Source organism: Strigops habroptila, chromosome 6 (genome assembly GCF_004027225.2).
Source record: "Strigops habroptila isolate Jane chromosome 6, bStrHab1.2.pri, whole genome shotgun sequence".
Lineage (NCBI taxonomy): Eukaryota > Metazoa > Chordata > Aves > Psittaciformes > Psittacidae > Strigops > Strigops habroptila.
In genome coordinates this window covers 31,248,041-31,268,349 of record NC_044282.2, presented here as the reverse complement: position 1 = coordinate 31,268,349, position 20,309 = coordinate 31,248,041, and the positions used below count along the sequence as shown (strand labels likewise).

Here is a 20,309-nt window from a genome sequence, read left to right as displayed (position 1 = left end):
AGTTGTTTACTTCTTCAACTGATTTTTAACAAAAAAACGAGATGAGAAGATATAACCTTTTGAGTAAATGAAGAACCTTGAGATTATACATGTTTTTGAAATCATCTTCTGCTTTATATAGACAAAAGCTTCACTTTTGTAGAGCTACTTGAGTTGATTTTAAATGAGCTAGTAAAGATTCTGCTGGTAAGTCAGTCATGGTTCATCATGATGACTGATGCTAGGTAATTTTATGCTAGCTAGCTTGGATATTTGGGGGTTTTTATGCAGAAATCAGACATGTGTAGATGTCTCCAGATCAGAAGCTCTACAAGCTCTTCATTATGTGTACTTATAATGTGCCGCATGTGAGCTTCTGTGTCCTTCTGTGGTGCAAATACATTCTACTGGTTCCTCCAGCAGCTTCATAATGGGAGTTGATAATGGTTGAGCCATGATTAAAATCACATCATGTCAGAAATTATAATTTAACTTAAATATGGGTGGGATTTGGCCCAGAAGGTCTAGATGCCAGTGCTAATCTAACCACAATTGTATGTATTTTCTCATGTGATTTTTTTTCTATAGGGTCAAGTTCATTATCAAAGATTTAAAGTGATGGAATATGGTAAGTATTAATTAAGGGCATTTAGTAGTGACTAAAATTGGTAGTTGGTTCTCCATTAATTTAGAGTAGCATCCCTTGGCTAGCATGAACCTCTGAAAGTTTGATTTCCAAATCTCTTGCTTCTCTGAGACTGACTCTGTGTCCTGGGAAAAATACCATCTTATCAGCTGCTCTGTTTATCCATGGTAACTTTTAATGACCTGCTACTATAGTGTCTGGATGCTATGCAATCTTTAAAATACTTAACTCTATGAGATGCAGTTATTGTCCCGGAGAAAATACATATATATTTTTATATATATACATATATTTTACAAATACAGTTTTCACTGGGGAGGGTTACAAAAACTTTTTTGAAGAATACTTTTCTTTAAACAGTGAATGAAGGTAAAAAGGAGAATCTCAGGAGAAGGTTAACTAGCAGGCCAGTCTTTATTGAGCAGATGCTGCATCCTTCTCTTCTGGAAAAGCCTTTAAAATTCCACCATCCCCAAAGCCACTTCTGTGCTGAGACTGAACTGAAACTCTGTTTTAAGAGGAGTCTGAATGTGATTCAAACTGCATTTTCTTTGGTTTATTTCCCACCTGAGCCTGGTGTTAAATGATTTTGTTATCCAGGACCCTCCGGGACTTTTTGTAATTCCTGTAAGGGTGGCCATGAGGGAAGATTGAGAGGGGAAAGAAGGGCTGGCCATGAGGGGAGGTTGTGAAGGGAGAGAAGGGGCAGCCATGAGGGAAGATCATGAGAGGAGAGAAGGGGCGGCCATGAGAGAAGATCATGAGGAGAGAGCAGGGATGGCCATGGGGGAGGATCATGAGGGAAAAGAAGGGGCGGCCATGAGGGAAGATGGTAAGGGGAAAGAAGGGGCGGCCATGAGGGAAGATGGTAAGGGGAGAGCAAGGGCAGCCATGGAATGTGAGCGGTCACCATGAGGGGTGAGGGGCAGTCGTGAGGCGAGAGCGGTGTCGGCCATGGGGTGTGAGGGGTGGCCATGGGAGGTAGGGATGGCAGCTATACAATGTGGGCCACTATGAGGCCAGATGAGAGGTGGCTTCGAGTGGCGATCATAAGGGGCAGCCATAAGGGGAGATCTTGAGGGGAGATGAGTTTGCCCTTAGTGACATAGTGTGGTGGTGGGCTTGGCAGCCCTGGGGTTACAGTTGGACTTGATGATCTTGAAGGTCTTTTTCAACCTAGTTGATTCCATGATTCTATGATTCTGTTTTCCAGGATCATGCAGGCAATGTGTTCATTCCCAAAGTATCTGTATAATGTCTGATTATGAAGCTTGCTGATGATTCTGTAAAGGTTGAATAAGCTAAAAGTTTTATATTTCAATCTCAGAAGCTTATGTGCAGGCTGCTCTTATGATTCTTCTTGTTCTTTCAACAAAAGGTCTTAATCTGTAGCATGCACAGGGTTGGGTTAAAAATATATCTTGCCTTATATTCCTTAGGAAACTGTAGTAAGCTTTATCATGTTACATATTCAAACCTTATTAGTTAAAAAAAAAAAAAAAGAAAAAGATATTGTTTCTTGTGTGACTTTAATGCTTTCTGTATTTTATTTTATTTTTTTTAGTTTTGCCAAAATTTGATGTTATGATAACAACACCATTATATTATTCTTTGAGAGAGGAAGACGTAACTGGTGTTGTCACTGCAAAGTAAGTAATTATTGATGCTATTTGTCACCCTCACTCTTAGGAAAATTATTGTGGGTGTCTAAGTGTCAAAGTGAAAACTTATATTTAGAATGCTAAAAAAGTGCCTTCTAGTAAAAATTATCTGGCCACCATCCATTTCTAGTTACTGGATTTTGTTATAACAATGTTAGAATTTCAGACTTCTAGTTAGTTTTTTTGGACTGGTAAAGGTATTTCTAGGCTATAGCCAAGACATTTTTAGTTACCTTCTTCAGAAAATTTCTTGAATCTTTTGCTTATAATGTATGTTTTGAGGCTTTTTTTTTTGTCCTTATGGCTATTGATGCACTGGAATGATTTTTGAGGCCATGTCCCCTCCTCCTTCTCTGTCTGAATATGATAATGTCGTGGTTTCTCTTATGTTTAACTTGGAAACATTTATTAAAATAAAATATTACTGCTCACTGACTGCAGGTTGTTAATGACATTCTAAGAATATCATACAGTTTTCAGGTTTGTCACAGCTGCAAATTATGTTTGCCATGTAACAATGCCGTGATTTCTTTGGATTGTGATTACTAAATAATTTGAGTACAAATATCTTGTATCTTTTGTGTTAGCAGCATTTGGGAAGCAAAACACTTGCACTTCCCACATCCCATTTTAAGTCTGCTGCATATTAGTTATGATGCCGCATTGGTGTTCTATTAAATAACTTGCTTCCAGCTTAGCTTAATATAATTAACTTTCCTACACTGTACTAATAGGTTTTTAGCACTCATGGCCGGAAAGAGCAGCACTGTGTATCTTCAGGTTTTGGGTTTCTGACTTCAGTGTCAATAAACCAGTCTGAGTATTGAAAACTCCAAGTTTCAAAGTACAAATATGTTCTAGCCATGTTTGAGGCCGTTGAAAAATATTGTAGTAGAATCTTTTGCCTTGAAAACTCTTCAGGAGCCCAAGCCTGGGAGGTAAAGTGCTGTTTGACTTTGACTAATGTCTTTCAGGTACATGTATGGAAAGCCAGTAAAGGGAACTCTGACAGTCACTTGCCTTTCTGTGTCTTACTGGACAAACAAGAGAAATATAACAACAACAATGGAGGTGAGTATTCTGCTAGCAGTTTGTAGCTTTGTGGACTTTAAGCCTGTGTCCCGTTTTGCAGGTTAAATATGCCTGGGACCGTTCTTGAGTGCTGAGTTCAGATGGCATCGTCTATGGAGTGACTTGCATCAAGAGTGTTAAACTCTCTTTAATTTCCAGAATAAAGTGTGTACATTCAGACTGCTTGTTAAGAATGATACTTGGCCACTGTGATTCCTTGAACTGTGCCTGGAGATTATTTTGGAGAGTGCTGGTTGGCTCAGGTAGCAAAACTTTCCAGGAGCCACTGTAGCAGCATAGGTGACGGAGGACCAGTGCCCAGGAATGCTCCCTGGCCCTGTGTGTGCCCCTGCATGCTCAGCCATGTATTACAAGGCCAGGAGACCACTGCAATTGTCTAGGTGGAGCTCTAGTGTGGTAGAGACCAAAGCATTTTGCATACTAATTGCTTAGTAATTACGTTGGAGGTACTGTACTGTTTGTAACCTGGAGCATGAAATTTAAAAAGGCATGCAGTTTGGATCTGAAGACTTAAAAGTGGTGATTCATGGCATCCTTCTGCAAAATCAGGCATTTTATTTTTGAGCTGTGGACTGTGTTTAAAACAGGTTCAATTTGTGCTAAATGGTGTGCCTGTTGTTTTCTGTTGGCTGACTCAAGCAACTGACTGACTTCAGAGTCTTCAGCAGCACTTAGCCTACAGAAACTGAGCTCAGAGATGTTGGATAGGGTAAACCCCTCTCCTCAGGCAGGGACCTGTTCATTGTATTTTTGATGCTGTTCATTGTATATTTTGACACTGTTCTCGCCATGTAGAAATGGGTAATTCTAGATATTAGATAAAAAAACCCCACAACCAAAACTAACTTTCTCCATAAGGCATTGTTGACCCTAAAAAGTAACTAACTCCTACTGGATTTAATAAAAATGCTTACTGAAAGCAAAAAAATAAAGGTCAGCATTCTTAAGTTTCTGGTGTTGACACTCCAGAAACTGTATGTGGGGAGAGCTACAGGACTTAACCAGAAATAAGCTGTTTTAGATGGAAAGGTGTCCTTGGCTTTGCTGGACCAACAATTTTTTTTTTTTTCTCTATGTTGCAGATAAACGGATCTGTGAATGTAACCTGCAACAAGCTTATGCTGCAGAGCTTGAATACTGATCGGTCATGGCACCAAGGTGACAGTGATTACACAGACCCAATAGAAATTATCGCAGTGGTCACCGAGTCACTCACAGGTATGTGTCTGTGTGATGTCTTCTGAGAGAAATCCAAAGAGTAGGTGGTGCTGGAAGAGGTTACCACTATGTGGGAGGCTTGAAGCGCTAGAGAACTATTGTGCTGATGGCAGTATGAACCATCTACATGCAAATACACCAGCTGAAAAAATTTATTATCTGAACTGTTGCTTGCCTAGATATTAAATAGTTTAACCAGCTGTTACCTCAGTTGAATACAGTTCCACAATAAATCATTTATTAAATAACCAAGAAATATGTTCAAATAGGGGCTTAAAGTCAATGTGTGGTCCGTTTTGATGAGAACAGCAGGCATAAAGAATTGCTAACATTGGCCTGAGTCTTACACACTTAAGATTAATAATAAACTTACCTTCTTTGTTTCTAAACCACATGAATAGAAAGAGTTCTCTGGCCCCATTTTGTTCACTGTCTGCCCTCTTCTAGACTGGCTTATTTGCAAACTGAGCCTTTCTATGATGTCGTGGTCCACTGCACATGGCATATTAGAAAAAAATAGTTTGTAAAAATTTCTGCCTGTCCCAGAAACTAGGTTTCATTACAGAGTTTCTGTAGAAACTCCAGCAAGGTGAAGTTGGCTGATTTGGGATTCATAAGTTCCTTCCTTGTGTCATTCCAACATGGTCTGTGTGGAGTAAAGCACTATGTGGTATGGCTTATTTGGCCTTGTGAAGACAATACCAGTATGTACATTATCTTTGTACTAATCCTTAGCTGGAAAGATGAAGAAAAATAAGAGTGGAAATGGTTAAAAATGTGATAGAATTATTTAAAAGTCGTGGACAGTAACCAGTACTGCTGCTAAAGGAATATGTATGTTAAAAGCATGTTGTCTAAACACATACAATTATTCAACAGGATTCTCCCAAAATTCAAGTACCATCATATTTCCAAAGCAAAGTGACTATTTTATTGAATTTATGGACTACTCTAGAGTTATAAAACCTTCTCTGAACTTCATAGCTACTGTAAGTTCTTTCATTTTATTATAATCTGTGCGTAAGCAAATGTGACTTCTGTATTTTTGCTTAGATGACAAAGTTTGCCTTGGGCTTTTAAGTATAATTTACAGATTTGTTTTCAAATTACCTCTTTTTTGTTATACATATTGGCAAATACTAAACTTAGGGGCATTTGCTCTAGAAAATGATAAAGAGGCAGGGAGTGCTGTAGTGTTCGCAGGATGTGTTTGAGTGTATTTGTCAGCATACTTATGGATTAGAAATCTTTTCACTTTCTAGCTGATCTGTTTTCTATTATGTGACTGTGCTTTAAAACAATAGAGTAGTTATTGAGTCCAAACCCTCTTAATTATATTTGTATATTTGTGTGTATATATACACACACACAAATATATACTTTATAAAGTGCATATATATATAATTAAGCAGGTGTTACAGAATTCAGTAAAACTCATCAAACCACACAGCTCTCAAGTGAAAGTGTCTTTTCTGTCTTCTGTCCCGTCTTTCTCATATCAGCTGCAATCTTCTCATAAAAGTTTCATGTTCTTCATGCTGTCTGTAGTCTGCATTCAGTATTCCTACATTTAGCAGAGGTTGTGTGTTGCATTACTGCATTTCACTTGAAAAGGAGAATCGACTTTACAATTCTTGAGCCTTTACTGTGTGGAAATCAGACCTAAATGCCAATAAAATAGGCTGAATATACACTTTCAGAGTAGATTGGCTCCAGCTATAGCTATGCGCTAGCTTGATCATTTGGGTTTTGCGTTTTCGCCCTTTTCGTTTTCCTTGCCAGCATCCTAGCTTGACTCCAGCTCTGATCTCTTTCTTCCTCTTCCAAAGATGATCTGAGTGAGAAGTAGCTGAGGCATTTAGCAATGCTTGCAGCTGGCAGGGAAGAAGGTATCAGTTATTCTCCCAGAGGACTGTGAAGGAATAACTGTTGATATTACTAGTAAGTGGAGATCTGCATATGCTGTGCAGAGAATGGATAGGAAAATAATGGCAGAGCAGGAGGGGTAATGGAATGACAGACCTTTTGACTGAAAAAGGGCAACATTATTTCGGTACTTTTAATTGCAGAAGTTGAAGTTTTGGACTGTGTAATGCAGAAAGAGAATGGATTTACCATGGATGAGAATCTGGGGTTGATTGGGATTGAATATGGGGATGAAAATTAATGCAAGTCATAGTACTGATAGATGGATAATGGAGTGAACTCAGTTCCATGTGCTTTGCTTTTGCTCTTTTTTTACTCCCTGGAGTTATGAATACTTTTGTTCTTGGCTGACTTGCCTCCTTGCAGTGTTCACAAGGGATTAAAAATAAAGTTACTAATGTGTGAGAAATCTGAGGATGCCCTTGGCTTTTTGATACGCTATGAGTGCAAATACATTGTTATATGTTATGTATTGTGCGTTTTAGCTTTACCTTGTTTGATGGATATTTTTTTTCTTTTTGTTTTTTAGCTGAAGGTGACACGTTCTGATAGCAACCAGCTGACAGCTGAAGAGAGGCAGAATCTTGTCATAGTCACTGCGCAACAGTCAGACCTGCTTTTTCACCACTCTTCACTTTCACACCTTGAGAATGAGGCAACAGAGGAGAGAAATCTGACAGTCCATGTGCTGAATTACACAGTGCCAGAAAATGGAATAATTGATGTTGAGTTTCCAATCCTGCCTGATACAAAAACTCTGAGAGTTCAGGTATTGCTTTGTAATATGTTGCTTTGGAGCTGCAACACGCGAAATCGAGCAGGCTGTGATCAATGATACGTTGTTCCTGCCTTCTGCAACAGCTGATATGTCACCTAGTGTTACTTTCCTTACCTCATATTCATGTTAGAGCTGGGAAAAAAGTGACAGATCCTGTCTAAATGTGATCTAATTGCCCCAGGATAGCAAGGGGAAAAGAACAAAAGAGATACCTAAAGGAAGCAGTAAAGTGATTCTGTACTGCCATTAAAGCTGCCATACTCTTGTAACAGTACCATATATGTGAACATCGCACAGATTTTGCTGTTAAGAGATTTGTTTTGCATTGTCTCTCAGGCAGAGTTCCTCAGCAGTAGGACCGACATAGGTGTTTATGATGTGTTCAGCTCCCCCAGCCAGACTTACCTCCAGGTTAAAACAAAAAGCCAGGATATAAAGGTACAGCCTGAAACAAAACTTGCCAAGGTAAGAACTGTTCAAGTTACTTGTCATGTTTCCATACTTATCTCTATGAATTGTATGCTTTTTCCTAGGCTGGGAAGCCTTTTGAGATGAGCATTTCAAGCAACAAGCCAGTGAGAGAGTTCCACTATCTGGTAAGTTACCGGTTTTACTTATGGGGACAATCCGAGATGACTTTTACCAACTTGACAAATACTCTAGTGAGTGGGATGTGATTGGGTGTTAGAGAGATTCAGTATTTTTTATTGTGTTTTGTGAAAGAGGTGGCGCAGCCAAAAGCTTCCTTTCCATTGGTCTTTTTTGAAAGAGACCTCCGTTTTGCTGCCTAGCAGAAATGCTCCTAGCACTGAAAGGAGGTGCTTTTTGGGAGAAGCATGTCTCTGATTTGGGTGTTAGGTTATCTCTGCTTGCAGATGTGTGATACAAGGCACAACTGTGAGAGCAGTGCTGTCTCTGACTGTGCAGAGCACAGGGATGGGGTGAAGTGATGAGAGAAGGGGCAGGGAGATCCCAGGAGCAGCCCAAGCTGGGGCTTGTCAGCAGGTCCTGCAGATGCACGTGGAAGCTGTATGCAAGTTCAGGACTGTCAGGGCTGAACCTACAGGCACAGGGTGAGAAGACTTGCCTCTGAGAAGATGGGGTCTTGGGCAGGGTGGCATTGTTAACAACGGAACTTCTTAGGAAGTGTTTTAAAATAAGTGGCTTGAGTAATGGCTTTTTTAATGGCTCAGCTGCTGTGTTGCATTTTACAGCACATGGATTGAAGGGTTTATTACATATATCATCATGGTCTCCCATCCTGTCCTTAACATGTGCCTGTCTTGTGCACAGTCTTTACCATAATGGTCATTATAACTACAGTTCTTTTTCTTAGAGACTTTTTAGTAGAAAACTGAATAAGGAAAACCGTAAGAAAGTATACATGGGGGCATTCAAGTGTATTTTCTAAAATAGAAACTCTCTAGAAAATTTAAAAAGAATCAAGTCCATGCAGTCAAGGTCAGGGAATTACCCTTCATTGCTCTGTCTTCATTAGTAAGAGGAATGGCCCAGTAGGAACAGATTTAGAGTGAAAAAAGTTGATGCTATGGGCCTGAACTCCAGGTGTTTTGAGGTACCTTCAGACTAGCTCTAATCTGATGCATGCCTGTTTTTTAACTGGAACACGTTAGTGGGCCCTGGTTCACACTTTCCATGGTGCAAAGTATGGTAAGTATGCTTGTTTGGGAGATTTGCTTTCAATATGTCTTCCTGATCCAAATTCAAATGCTATTATAGATGACCCAGATGACCCAGTACTATTACTGTTGTATTTTTATGCTCTCATAGCATATGTTATGCTGTGCACTCATCGTTGTAGTTCTTTACTTGTCCATATTGATACAGAAATTACAGCACAGAAAAAACCTATTTCTAATATTTAAATATTACATTACCAGCCTGTTCCATACCCAGTCTCACAGAACTGGTCAACAATTTAATAAAAAAAATAAAAATTACAGCTATATGCTGCTTCTTTTATCAGCTGTTTGTAGAAGGAATTGCAGAGTTTACGACATATTGAGATATCAACAGATTGCATGTTTAATTTTTCCCTTTAAGGTGTTATCTAAGGAACAAATTATGGCTTTTGGCACAAAGGCTGCAAAAACATTCACTTTAACAGCAGAAAATTCCTGGGCTCCTTTGGCGTGTATACTTGTATTCTACGTTGATGAGCTTGGAGTGGTTGTAAATGATGCGCTCACTGTCCCCATTCAGCCTGTGTTGGATGACAAGGTAACTATATGGAACTTGAGTCTGAGACCATGTTTTTGTCTATCTGTTGCATGGTAAACAGTATTTTAGATCATAGGTTTGTAAATGTAAAAAATTCCTCATAGAGGATTTAATCTGAGGTTTGTGTAAGTCCTTGGAAAGACTTTTGGTAATGCCAGTGCAGTTAGGGTCCAGCTGTTGCATATCTGAAAGAAATTTCTACTAGCCCTATGTTTTCCACATGAACAGGTGCACAGCATCTCCTTTTATTTTTAATAGTTTGGTCAGTTACTGAGCTGTAGGTTGCTCTGGCAAATATACTGGAAAGGTACTCGTAAGTCTTCTAAGTGTGGAACTATGAACATTGATGAAGACTTTGTTTTCTAGCCAGGCAGTGGTCACATTGTATGTGGTGTGTCATCAGTGGATGTGATCAGTGTTTGTGTTTCACGTGACTGTGTGTACTTTAACTCAAAAATGCGTGAAGAAGGGTAGGAAAACTACTATGCAGCAATGAATTGATTTTTCCAGCTTACATACCAGGGTGAGATTTCGTCCTTTGTGCAAGTAGAAGCTTCACTGTGACATTTTACAGGTGAGACCACCCAAAGGCTCTTCATGGGTTCAAATTCTTCCTCCCCATGGAAACTTTAACGCTTCTAACCAGACACTGGAAGAGAGGCTGTTTGTCTTACTCCTGCATGAAAAAATTATCCATTCACTTCATGATTTATCCAAACTCAGGTTATGAGCATTGTTATCACAGGATAAGGAAGTGGAAAGGCAGGATGGTGAGAGCGCTGCAGGCACACTTTTGTTGATTATGGTTATTATGTAGCACTGTCTGAAGAATCTGAACAAACAGAAAAGAAATAAGATAATTCAGTTGAAACTTGGGAGTTTTAGGGTAGCTATAGGAAGGTATTGCTAATGAGGAAGGCATAACAATTTGGTTCAGCCTTCTGGAAACAAGTTGAAATCTCTCCACTGATTGCAGTGTCCACAGATAAGACTGCCTTATGTTTTTAGCAATGAGGTAAGGTCTGATCTGATACCAGTTTGTTTAAATGTAGGTTTTGGATGAAAAACATGGTCCTAGTGTATATACAGAGAGGATGAACAATTGAGACAATAAACTGTGAGAATTTAGTATTAACCTTACTTTATTTTCTATATTTCACTGACTAGAGAAAAAATGTAAGATAAGGAAAGCTACTTTCTCAAAGACTTTCCAGTTTCAGGCTATCTCCATTTTGCCATTTTGACACTGAAATTAACTCAGGACTGTGCAAAGCTACTTTCTCTGTAATTCGTAGCCTTGCCAAGCATTTAATTTCTACAAATGAGTTGGTAAAATCAAATATACAGAGCTGCAGTGCCACAGTTTACCTAGAAACAAACCATTTTTCCGGTGTGAATCAGTCTGATGACCATTTACAGTGAAGCACATGGAGCGAATCCCATTTATGCTGGCAACATTAGTGTGTTTGCTGTTGCACTGTGATTTTCATACTGAATGTGCTTGGAAAATACCACTACAAAGATTTATCAGAGGAAGGGTACGATGGGGCTGTAGATTCAGACATCTAGTTTCATGTGTTTACATGTAGAGTCTGGATTTGGTTGCTGAAGCACAGAAATCTAGTGTCCTCCAAGAGGCCACTGGGTATTCAAGATGTCATCATGGGATGAGCAGGTATTTCAAAGGTCCTATGGCAGGCCTGTCCCTTTCTGGAATGGGAGCTTAGGGTCAGACAGTGTACCATGGGACATCCCAGGTGGTTCCAGGTGCCTTGAGGTGACTGAGTCTCGTCTCTGTATCTGAGTTAGGTGTCTGAACTCAGTTTACAGAAAATCAGTTGCCTCAAAAGAGTGTGGTTTTAAGTTGCTCTTCCTGGACTCCTGATGTCTGCTCCAGAAGAGTAAGTTATATCCTGTCTGGCAGCGCCACTGGACATGTCTTGGATACCTTTGAACGTCTCAAATGACACTAAGTGTCACTGTTTATGTAACTGATTCCCACCCACAGCCAGTATAGTCAGTGGAGCCTGTAGGACTGGTTTTTTCACCACCGCTTGGATTTATGCTTTATGGTGAGCCAGAGTGCTCTCTAGTCTCCATTATTTCTTTTGACTGTGTGATGGGATCTTAAACACTGAACTAAAGCGTGGACAGCTAAATGTAAGTAACTTAGGTGTGGAGTTGAATTCCACCTCAAGACTTTGTAGTAGGGGTGTTTTGATGAAGGAAAAGAGTAAAATTGTTAATTTTAAGCAGAAATTCTGCATTGTCATCTGGTGCGGTGGAGATGGGCTGTATTGGAAATACTTTAAGTAGACCACTATTCCTCTCTTTAGTACCATGGGAAAGGCTGGTGCTGTATTATCCTATTTATTTCCTTCTTCATTACCCATTCACCTATTACTTATACCCCTTTTCTGTTTTGATTTCACTGTGGAACACTTAGTTGTAATCTTTGAGGCCTGAATAAGCCTTCCGCAATAATCTTTCCCTAAATGTGTTACATGCAGTGTTGTGCATTGATAAACTGCAGATGTGTTTCTTTTACTGCCCTCAACTGTAGAAACTGGTGTATCCTTGTGCCTCAAGAGATTGCTGCTTGTATTCTAAAAGCTGGTTGAAATGACGATGCATCCTGATGCTGACTTCCCACCAGTCCAAGGAACTGATGAGTTAAGAGAGCAAGAGAGCAAAATGAATGCTGTAGTATTTTCCCAAAGGTCCTAGGAAAAGCAAATCCAGAGTCTTAATTGTAGCAAATTAAGCTAAGAAAATGCTTCCTCGGAGTTTTTAGTTGCTGTAAATATCAGTGTATAATTTAAACCGGTGCTGTTTCTTACTTTTTTCTAGATTAAAATCTCTTGGAGCAAGGATAAGGTCAAGCCATCTGAGAAAGTCTCCCTTAAAATCAGTACAACAGAACCAGGATCAGTAATTGGACTTGCAGTTGTTGATAAAAGTACAAAGCTTCTAGGAGAAACTAGTGACATAACAGAAGATTCTGTAAGTGAATGAGAGAAAATGTTTTCATTACTGTATGTATGAAAGATGTATGTTTATGGAAAAGTTTCAGTTTATATGCTGAATGAGTAATATTCTTTGGGCAGGATTTTTAGCAAGTATTTTTTACTTTTGCAAGTAGTTTATCAACACAAGTGGAAAAGGCAGTAAGGCATACAAAATAATAGCCCAGCATTTCTAATTCCAATTAATACTTGATTATTCTTATGTTGAGAAACTGCTCTGTTAACACTTGGCAGTTTCTTCATTCAGGAAAGACAAAAAAACCAGAAAAACTCCCTAATGATTTGGTCTTTGTGCTCTTTAAAATTAGCAACATAAAATGAAGAATTTTATTTTTGAAGAGCAGAATAAATTATTCATCTTTTTGAATTCCCTTTACTTGCAGAAGCTCTAGTGCATCAACAATTTGGGAGAGCTTGCAATATACATCATTCCTAAAGTGCTCAAATGACATGGCCTAAGACCGTAGAATATCAGTGGGCTGTAGGCTCCTATTTCAGGCTTAGTCTTGGTCACTGTTCCATTAATCATGAAACCTTTGCAGGCAAATTCCCTTCATCCTGTCACAGATTCTTTCCTATTTGCCAAAGAGAGCTAAGCAAGCTGCTGCTTGAGGCATAGATCTGTGAATTAGCATCTACAACAGTGAAAGTTCTGAAAATGTGAGTTTGCATTCACTCTTTGAATGATTTTGAGTTTTTTTGTCTTAGGTGTTCCATGAGCTCAATTTATACAGCACAGTGCAATATTTCCCCCTGGTCAGAGGTTCTTTTGGTGTCTTTCAGGTACTTTTTAATTTATTTTTTTTTAATTCTAAGCTGGGGTGTTTTACTGCTTAGTGATTTGCTTCCTAGAAGAAAATGCCCTTTTTAAAGTTTGAGACTGTAGACAATATACTGTTTTCATGGCTTATATGGGTTTTAAATTGAGAAATTTATCAATATATAAATACTTTGAATGCAAAGAAATATGTTTATACTTTCATAAATACGGATTGCTTTATGCTTGATATTGCATTCCCTTTGAAAAGTTTTCAGTTATTAAGGCAATATTCAGATGATCTCAGTTTTGTTGGTTCCTTGCTTTAGTTCTATGATTGCTTATGACTTTGTTTTCTTAAAAAGAAAGAAAATAGATAAGAACTGTTGATGTCCTGAATGTCCTGTATTGAGATATACCGTATAAATTTTATCCAGAAATGCAGCCTTTGGGTATCAACTGATGCAATTCTTGAGGAGGATAAGGAGCATTTTCTTTGTAAGTAATAAAAATAAATGAAGCCAAATCTAATTTACTGAGTGGGGAAGGAGGTCTGTGGGATAGGGCCCCTTATTAGGTCTTCTTGCAGTACTGTGTACAGGCTGCATCCAGCCTTACAAACTGTTACAATTTCCAAGGCTCAAGACATACAAAATGCATATGACTACTATTTTAAAAACTTCCTTTTTGCTGCTGTCCCGAGCAACACTACTCCGTAAAGGTCTGAGGTTGAATGGAGTTTTTATTTGCAGTTCCAGTTGATACATGCTGCAGTAGTTTGTCATGTGTAGGCATATTACACCAGTTCTGTAAGCACTCCAGGGAGGCCATGTAGAAATTTAAGCTTGTGTGAAACTTATTTTATTCTTAAAAAAAAAAAAAACCCAAGCAAGAAAAAATAAGTAGTTCCTAATGTGATGGGAGTAGTGTTACCATGTGTAACAAAGGTATAGATTATACTCCAAACATTGTATTAATTTGACTTAACTCTACCAATTTTTTTTTTTTTTTTTTTTAAACCTATGTATTTGTTGGTAGGACAATAATTTTTTATTTTGTAGATGGTGGAATGATACCCATAGAGGATGGTTTCGGTGATGATATGCCAGTATCTAAAAATGGACCTCCTGATTTCAGCAATCTCTATGTGAGAACACATTTTCCAGAGACTTGGGTTTGGATCGACACTAAAACTAGGTACGAGATTAGAAGCAAATGGAAACTGCTTTACATTTGTCGTTGTTAATTTGAAGGTTCTAGTAGCGTTCTGCACTAGTGCTGAACGCCTCTTTAAAATGCAGTATTACTTATATTCTGCTACCACCTAGAGGCCACAAGTGGGATTGGAGACCCACCACGTGAGACGTTATACAACTGCACGAAATAGGACAATGCTTGACTGAAGGCTTTGTAGTTTCAATAGAAACTAGATAAAAACCCTGGAGGCAAAGGAAACTCTCATCCCTTTACAGATGGGCAGATAACAGATAGGGAGACCCAGTCTTTTCACATGAGAAGATGGTGATTAGCCCAGAAAAGGAAACCTGTTCCTGTCTGCACCTGATTCAGTAAGCAGTTCAAACTGCCAAATGATGGTGAAATCTGACCTGTGTTGTGCAGCACAAGTCTCGTATTCTTTCACAGCTGAGACGTTCAGGAAGCAACCTTCATCTGGGATTGTTTTAAAAGAAAAACAAAGTAAAAGTTGATTACATGTAATGCGATTAAGTGTAATTACCTTCAATTCACGTAATTTAAAGTAGTTTAAATTTTTTTATCATTTTGATCCTATCACAAATTTTTTGAAATTATTAGAAAAAGAAGAACCATTAATCAGCAGGTTTTCCTGCCAAAAGTTTGTACTTAATTTTTGATGCATTTTAAACATTTGTGTCCACTTACTGATGTCTGTAAATGGATGCTTTTGAAAGTCTCTACCCTTCCGCCGTCAGATCTGACACGGACACCACAATGGAAGTCACTGTACCTGATACCATCACATCCTGGGTAGCCAGTGCTTTTGTGATGTCTGAAAACAGCGGGCTTGGAGTGACGACTGCTCCAGTGGAGGTACCATGGCACTAGACAGTTCTCCTTTAAATGCTGGTAACACTATAGGTTATTACTGGATGCTCTATTTTAGTTCTAACAGCAGCTATCTCCTTATACTAGTAAAGTGATTGAGAGGCCGTGTGTTTCAAACTGTAAAGAAAACATCATCACTGAAGACAGTTGATACTGTATCTGCCTCCCCTTCCTGCTCATGTAAATATCTCAGACATTATGCAGATACTTGGGTGCCTATTTCTGTTGGAGCAGCTTTTTTGTTAGAGCACTCTCAGGATATGCCATTTTCGTATGTAGAAGCAGGGATTGACTGCCTGAGGATAGCGTGTTTCCATGTTTTCTTGGCTCTGCCAAGAGGGCTTTCCATGAGTTGATAGTGCATGCAGTGGGGTTTGCACAGACTAGCTGGGAGGACATGGCTGGGATGGGAGAGGCATGTTGTCTGCTGGAAAGATCATGCCACTGCGCTGCTCTGCGAACACTTACTCAGGGGAGAGGATGGGAGAATTGCTTGAAGACTGGATTCTGATCTTGCTTTCATTTATCTGTCAAAACCAGTGTTGGACTAAACACAAGTGTTATTTTTTGGGTGACTTAGCTTGAGGAGCACAGTGGACACTGAGAGCCAGTGGTGGGATGAGATGCTTCTTGCTGCCAAGTTCCTATCTTCTGAGGCTCTTGTGTTTCCAAGTGTTCAAGGAGTTTAGTGATTTAAGCTAAATTCAGCACTCGTCAGGTTAGATCTCTGACCTGAGATTCCCAACGTACATGTGCAGTTGTCCTAGGATCACTCTGTATTTATGGAAACAGCTACTTAGAGTTATTTAGCTTGTTTAAAATGGGAATTACTTACTAAAGTCTTGTTTAGCTAGTACTTTATATATGTTGCATGATCGTCTGAAGGTAATCTTTTGTTCATTATGTAAAGATCTTAGAGAAACTATATTCCTGAGACAACTCCCCTTCAGTGCCTAATGTTAGAAAGGTTGAAACTGTGCAGTACCAGGTCATAGGTTACCAACTTGATGCCAGGACTAGTGCAGGCGTAGCCTGGAGACAGCCATTTACCCATTTAAGTTCTCATGCCCTCAAATTCTTGGGGAGAGGCAACTTTTGGGATCCAAACTGAGATCTAGGTCCAGATTTCAGAGTTGGCTGCTACACCAGACACAGAACATACGCTTTGAACATCCTGATCATAACTCCACCACAGAATTTGGAGCCCAACCTGGATTTTGCGGCTTAAGGCTCCTTTGAGACTGGAATCATGATTCTCATTTCTTTCACTCGGCTTGGCAGAGATGGGACAGAAAGAGGAATAGTTTTCTGATTCAAACTGTATGAAAATGTATCCTTGGCATCTCATCCGCAAACTTGAGAAGACTGAAAGTAGAACAGATGTTGAGATTTTAAACTATAATCACATACATGCACTGTTCAGTAATTCACCCTCATTGGGATGTTTAGATTGAGCTTGTAGTTCCATATGGCTGAAACATGTTAATCAGTACCATACAGAGAGGCAAATAAAAGAAATGCATGAAAACTGCAATGGGGAAATAAATAAGTGACATCTGCATGCTTAATGTAATTTACTGCTTTGCATCTTGCTTTTATTTGACTTCTACTGCACAGTGTGTCAATAATTTTACTCTATCATATTTTGTTGTAATATACAGGAATATTCCTAAGTGTAAAACTTTAGTATTGCAAGAGTTTTAGAAGAAGCAAAACAAACAAAAAAAAAGACAAAGAAAATAGCTACATGGGGAAAATCTCGACTAAGAACTAGCCAAAAATTTTCCATCAGAATTTCTCTTATGTCTAATATCTAAAGAAGTTTTTGACACTGAAAGCTTTAGCAAACAACTTTTCAAAGCTTTGAAAAGAAAACATTGGAATATTTGCTAGCTAGCAAGAAAGCTGAGGCGTTTCTGGATCTGAAACTCAAAACGCTTGGAAGAATTTTTTTTTAATGAAAACCAAATTAAAACCGTTCTTAGTTGACATTTCAATAATAAAGGATAGCATGCTTCAGCCATTCTTATTTTACAGATGTTCATAAACAGTGAAATTTTGATACCACTGAGCTTGATGAGAGCTTACCACTGACTTCTTAGAGCCAAGACTTAATCCAAAAATCTCTGTTCACAGATAAAAGTAACTGATTTCTGGTATATTTCTGCAGTTTTTCTTTTCATTAAGAAAAGATGTATTTTTAGAAATACAACTAAAGAACTTATACCAGAATTAACCTTACAAAATAACACATGATTCTAAAGTGTCGGTGAATTACAGAATTTAGAAGAGTTAGTAATTTTGTATTCCAGCATGTGTATTGACATGGAGATGGGGCAGCTGACAGATTCTTGGTCATCCATTACGTTAGCAAACAAACCAGTTCACAGTTAACTTTAATAAGGTCTCAGGACAGATCACAGCTTCCAAATTTGCCAGATGATAGACTCTTAGTCCCAGCAGCTTTCACCCACAAAGGTGCAAATGACCAGAAGCGTCTTCTGCTTCAGCTCTGCAGTAATACATTTTCTTATCTGTAGCATACAAGTAAACATGCTCTGTCATCTGAATTTGAAAGTGATCAGAAGACAAGTTGTATAGTCATTTTCTTGCTAGTATCTGATCGTAGGAGTTCACTGCTGATTTCATTTTGCAGCTAGAAGCTTTTCAACCTTTCTTCATTTTCCTGAACCTTCCATACTCTGTCATCAGAGGAGAGCAGTTCATTTTGGAAGTGAACATCTTTAACTATTTGAAAGAGGAAGCTGAGGTAAAATAACTGTCTTTTTGTACTTGAATGTTACTAGACACTGCAGGGTTTTCATCACTGGTGAAGACCATGTCTGTCTTTTGTGAGATGATATTTTCTTCAGTGTGCAGACCATAAAACTATTTCTCTATACACAAAAAAAGTTGGCAGCTTATGAAAGCAGTTTTTCAAAATTAATGCTTTGTATTGCAAATGTTGTGTATTTACAGGTTACTGTGATCCTGGATATGAATGATGCTTTTGAAATCATTCTAACATCCAATGAAATAAATGCAACAGAAAATCAACAGTCTGTATCTGTACCAAGCGAAGATGGGAAAGCTGTTCAGTTCCCAATCAAGCCAAAACAGCTGGGAGAGATTCCCATCAAAGTGACAGCAATATCATCTGCTGCTTCTGATGCCATCATCCAGAAAATTTTAGTAAAGGTAAACAGTCTGCAGCTTGGCTTTTTCCTGAAATAAATTGTTCCCTAAAATAAGCAACATAGTGCAGAAAAAAGGCTGCACTTGTCTGCCTTTACTTGACTGCAGTTTACATATCTGCCTCTTGCTCTGTAAGGTTGGTTTCACGTCAGGTGGCTTTAAGTAGAAAACACGACTTTTTAAATAATTTCTCCTTTAAAATTCTTTAGATCCCCTTCCAGGAATGAACACATAGATCAGTTCTACAACAGATAGTGTGTCAAATGCTTCTGAAAGCAAGGTGAAACTTATTTGTGCATCCATGAACTCCTGGTACTACAGCTAGCTTAATAATCTGTGGAGAGTGGACCAGATAACTGTGTTGTAGATAAGTGCAATCAATTTTGCCATACGCCTGGCTTTAATTCAAAGCCTATTTTGTATGAACGTTTTTTTATTTTGCTATTGAGGGAAATTTAGTCCCCAGACTTTCTCATAAACCAGAAACTGGTAAGACTTGCCTAACTTTAGACATCTGATTCATGTTAGACTCCATTTCAGTGGAAGGTGGTAGGCATTTGTACATCGCATACTTAAAATAAATGCTTAAGACCATGGAATTGGAGAATGGTTGAGGTTGAAAGGGAGTAGACCAACCTTCCTGCTTATGGCAGGATCAGCTACAGCAGGAATCTTAGAGCTATGCCCAGTTAGGTTTTTAATGTCCCCAAGAACAGGACCTTCGCAGCCTCCCTGGGCAGCTTGTTGTTTCAACACCCTCGCTGTTAAAAAAGTGTCCCTTTATTTGTGTGCGTTGCCTTCTATTCTGCTACTGGGCACCACAGGGAAGAGCCTAGCTCCGTCTTCTTTACACCCTCCCTTCAGGTATTTATATACATTGATGATATTCCCCTGAGCCTTCTCTTCTCCAGGCTGAACAGGGACAGCTCTCTGAGCCTCTCCTTAGACCACTTACAACCACTAAGCTGCAGGGTTGTGAGCTGTTTCCAGGTGCAGCCTGAAACCCATTTATTTTCTCTGCATCAAGGACAATTTTTCTCAAGGGAACATTGTAGAATCACAGAATGGTGTGGGTTGGAAAGGACCTTAAAGATCATCTAGTTCCAACCCCCCTGCCATGGGCAGGGACACCTTCCACTAGACCAGGTTGCTCAAAGCCCCGTCCAACCAAGCTGGCCTTGAACACTGCCAGGGATGGGGCAGCCACAACTTCTCCAGGAAACCTGTTCTAGTGCGTCACCACACTCGCAGTGAAGAATTTTTTCCTATCAAATCTAAACCTACCCTGTTTAGTTTAAAGCCATTCCTCTTTGTCCTGTCACTACATGCCCTTGTAAAAAGTCCCTCTCCAGATTTCTTCTTGGCCCCTTTAGATACTGGAAGCTGCTCTGAGGTCTCCCCTGAGCCTTCTCTTCTCCAGGCTGAACAAGCCCAACTCTCTCAGCCTGTCTTCACAGGAGAGGTGCTCCATTCCTCTGATCATCTCTGTGACCTTCCTCTGGACTTGCTCAAGCAGGTCCACATCCTTACGCTGGGGACCCCACACCTGAACACAGTACTCTAGGATTTTGCATGCATGAGGAAATGAAACCTTTATGGTCATGTATCTAACTTCAGTTTTAAGTCCTCCCTTTGTATGACAGGCTGTAGAATTGCAAACAGCGTGAAAGGTACCACCTCCAGCCTTGACATGTACTTGGTCATG

The 20,309-nt window shown here is 39.2% G+C and overlaps 1 protein-coding gene across 2 annotated transcripts in view; it reads left to right on the top strand.

Moving 5' to 3' along the window:
* CD109 (CD109 molecule) overlaps positions 1 to 20,309 on the top strand; it is a 75,055-nt gene that overhangs the window by 27,508 nt on the left and 27,238 nt on the right. For both annotated transcript variants that reach the window (XM_030489913.1, XM_030489914.1), the window contains exons 6-21: positions 568 to 607; positions 2,190 to 2,274; positions 3,261 to 3,357; positions 4,461 to 4,596; positions 5,476 to 5,585; positions 7,052 to 7,291; positions 7,637 to 7,738; positions 7,834 to 7,896; positions 9,365 to 9,541; positions 12,392 to 12,544; positions 13,276 to 13,350; positions 13,762 to 13,822; positions 14,386 to 14,521; positions 15,277 to 15,394; positions 18,066 to 18,179; positions 18,389 to 18,607. In XM_030489913.1, coding sequence (XP_030345773.1) covers positions 568 to 607; positions 2,190 to 2,274; positions 3,261 to 3,357; positions 4,461 to 4,596; positions 5,476 to 5,585; positions 7,052 to 7,291; positions 7,637 to 7,738; positions 7,834 to 7,896; positions 9,365 to 9,541; positions 12,392 to 12,544; positions 13,276 to 13,350; positions 13,762 to 13,822; positions 14,386 to 14,521; positions 15,277 to 15,394; positions 18,066 to 18,179; positions 18,389 to 18,607 — 1,926 coding nt within the window. The remainder of the gene's footprint in view (positions 1 to 567; positions 608 to 2,189; positions 2,275 to 3,260; positions 3,358 to 4,460; positions 4,597 to 5,475; positions 5,586 to 7,051; positions 7,292 to 7,636; positions 7,739 to 7,833; positions 7,897 to 9,364; positions 9,542 to 12,391; positions 12,545 to 13,275; positions 13,351 to 13,761; positions 13,823 to 14,385; positions 14,522 to 15,276; positions 15,395 to 18,065; positions 18,180 to 18,388; positions 18,608 to 20,309) is intronic.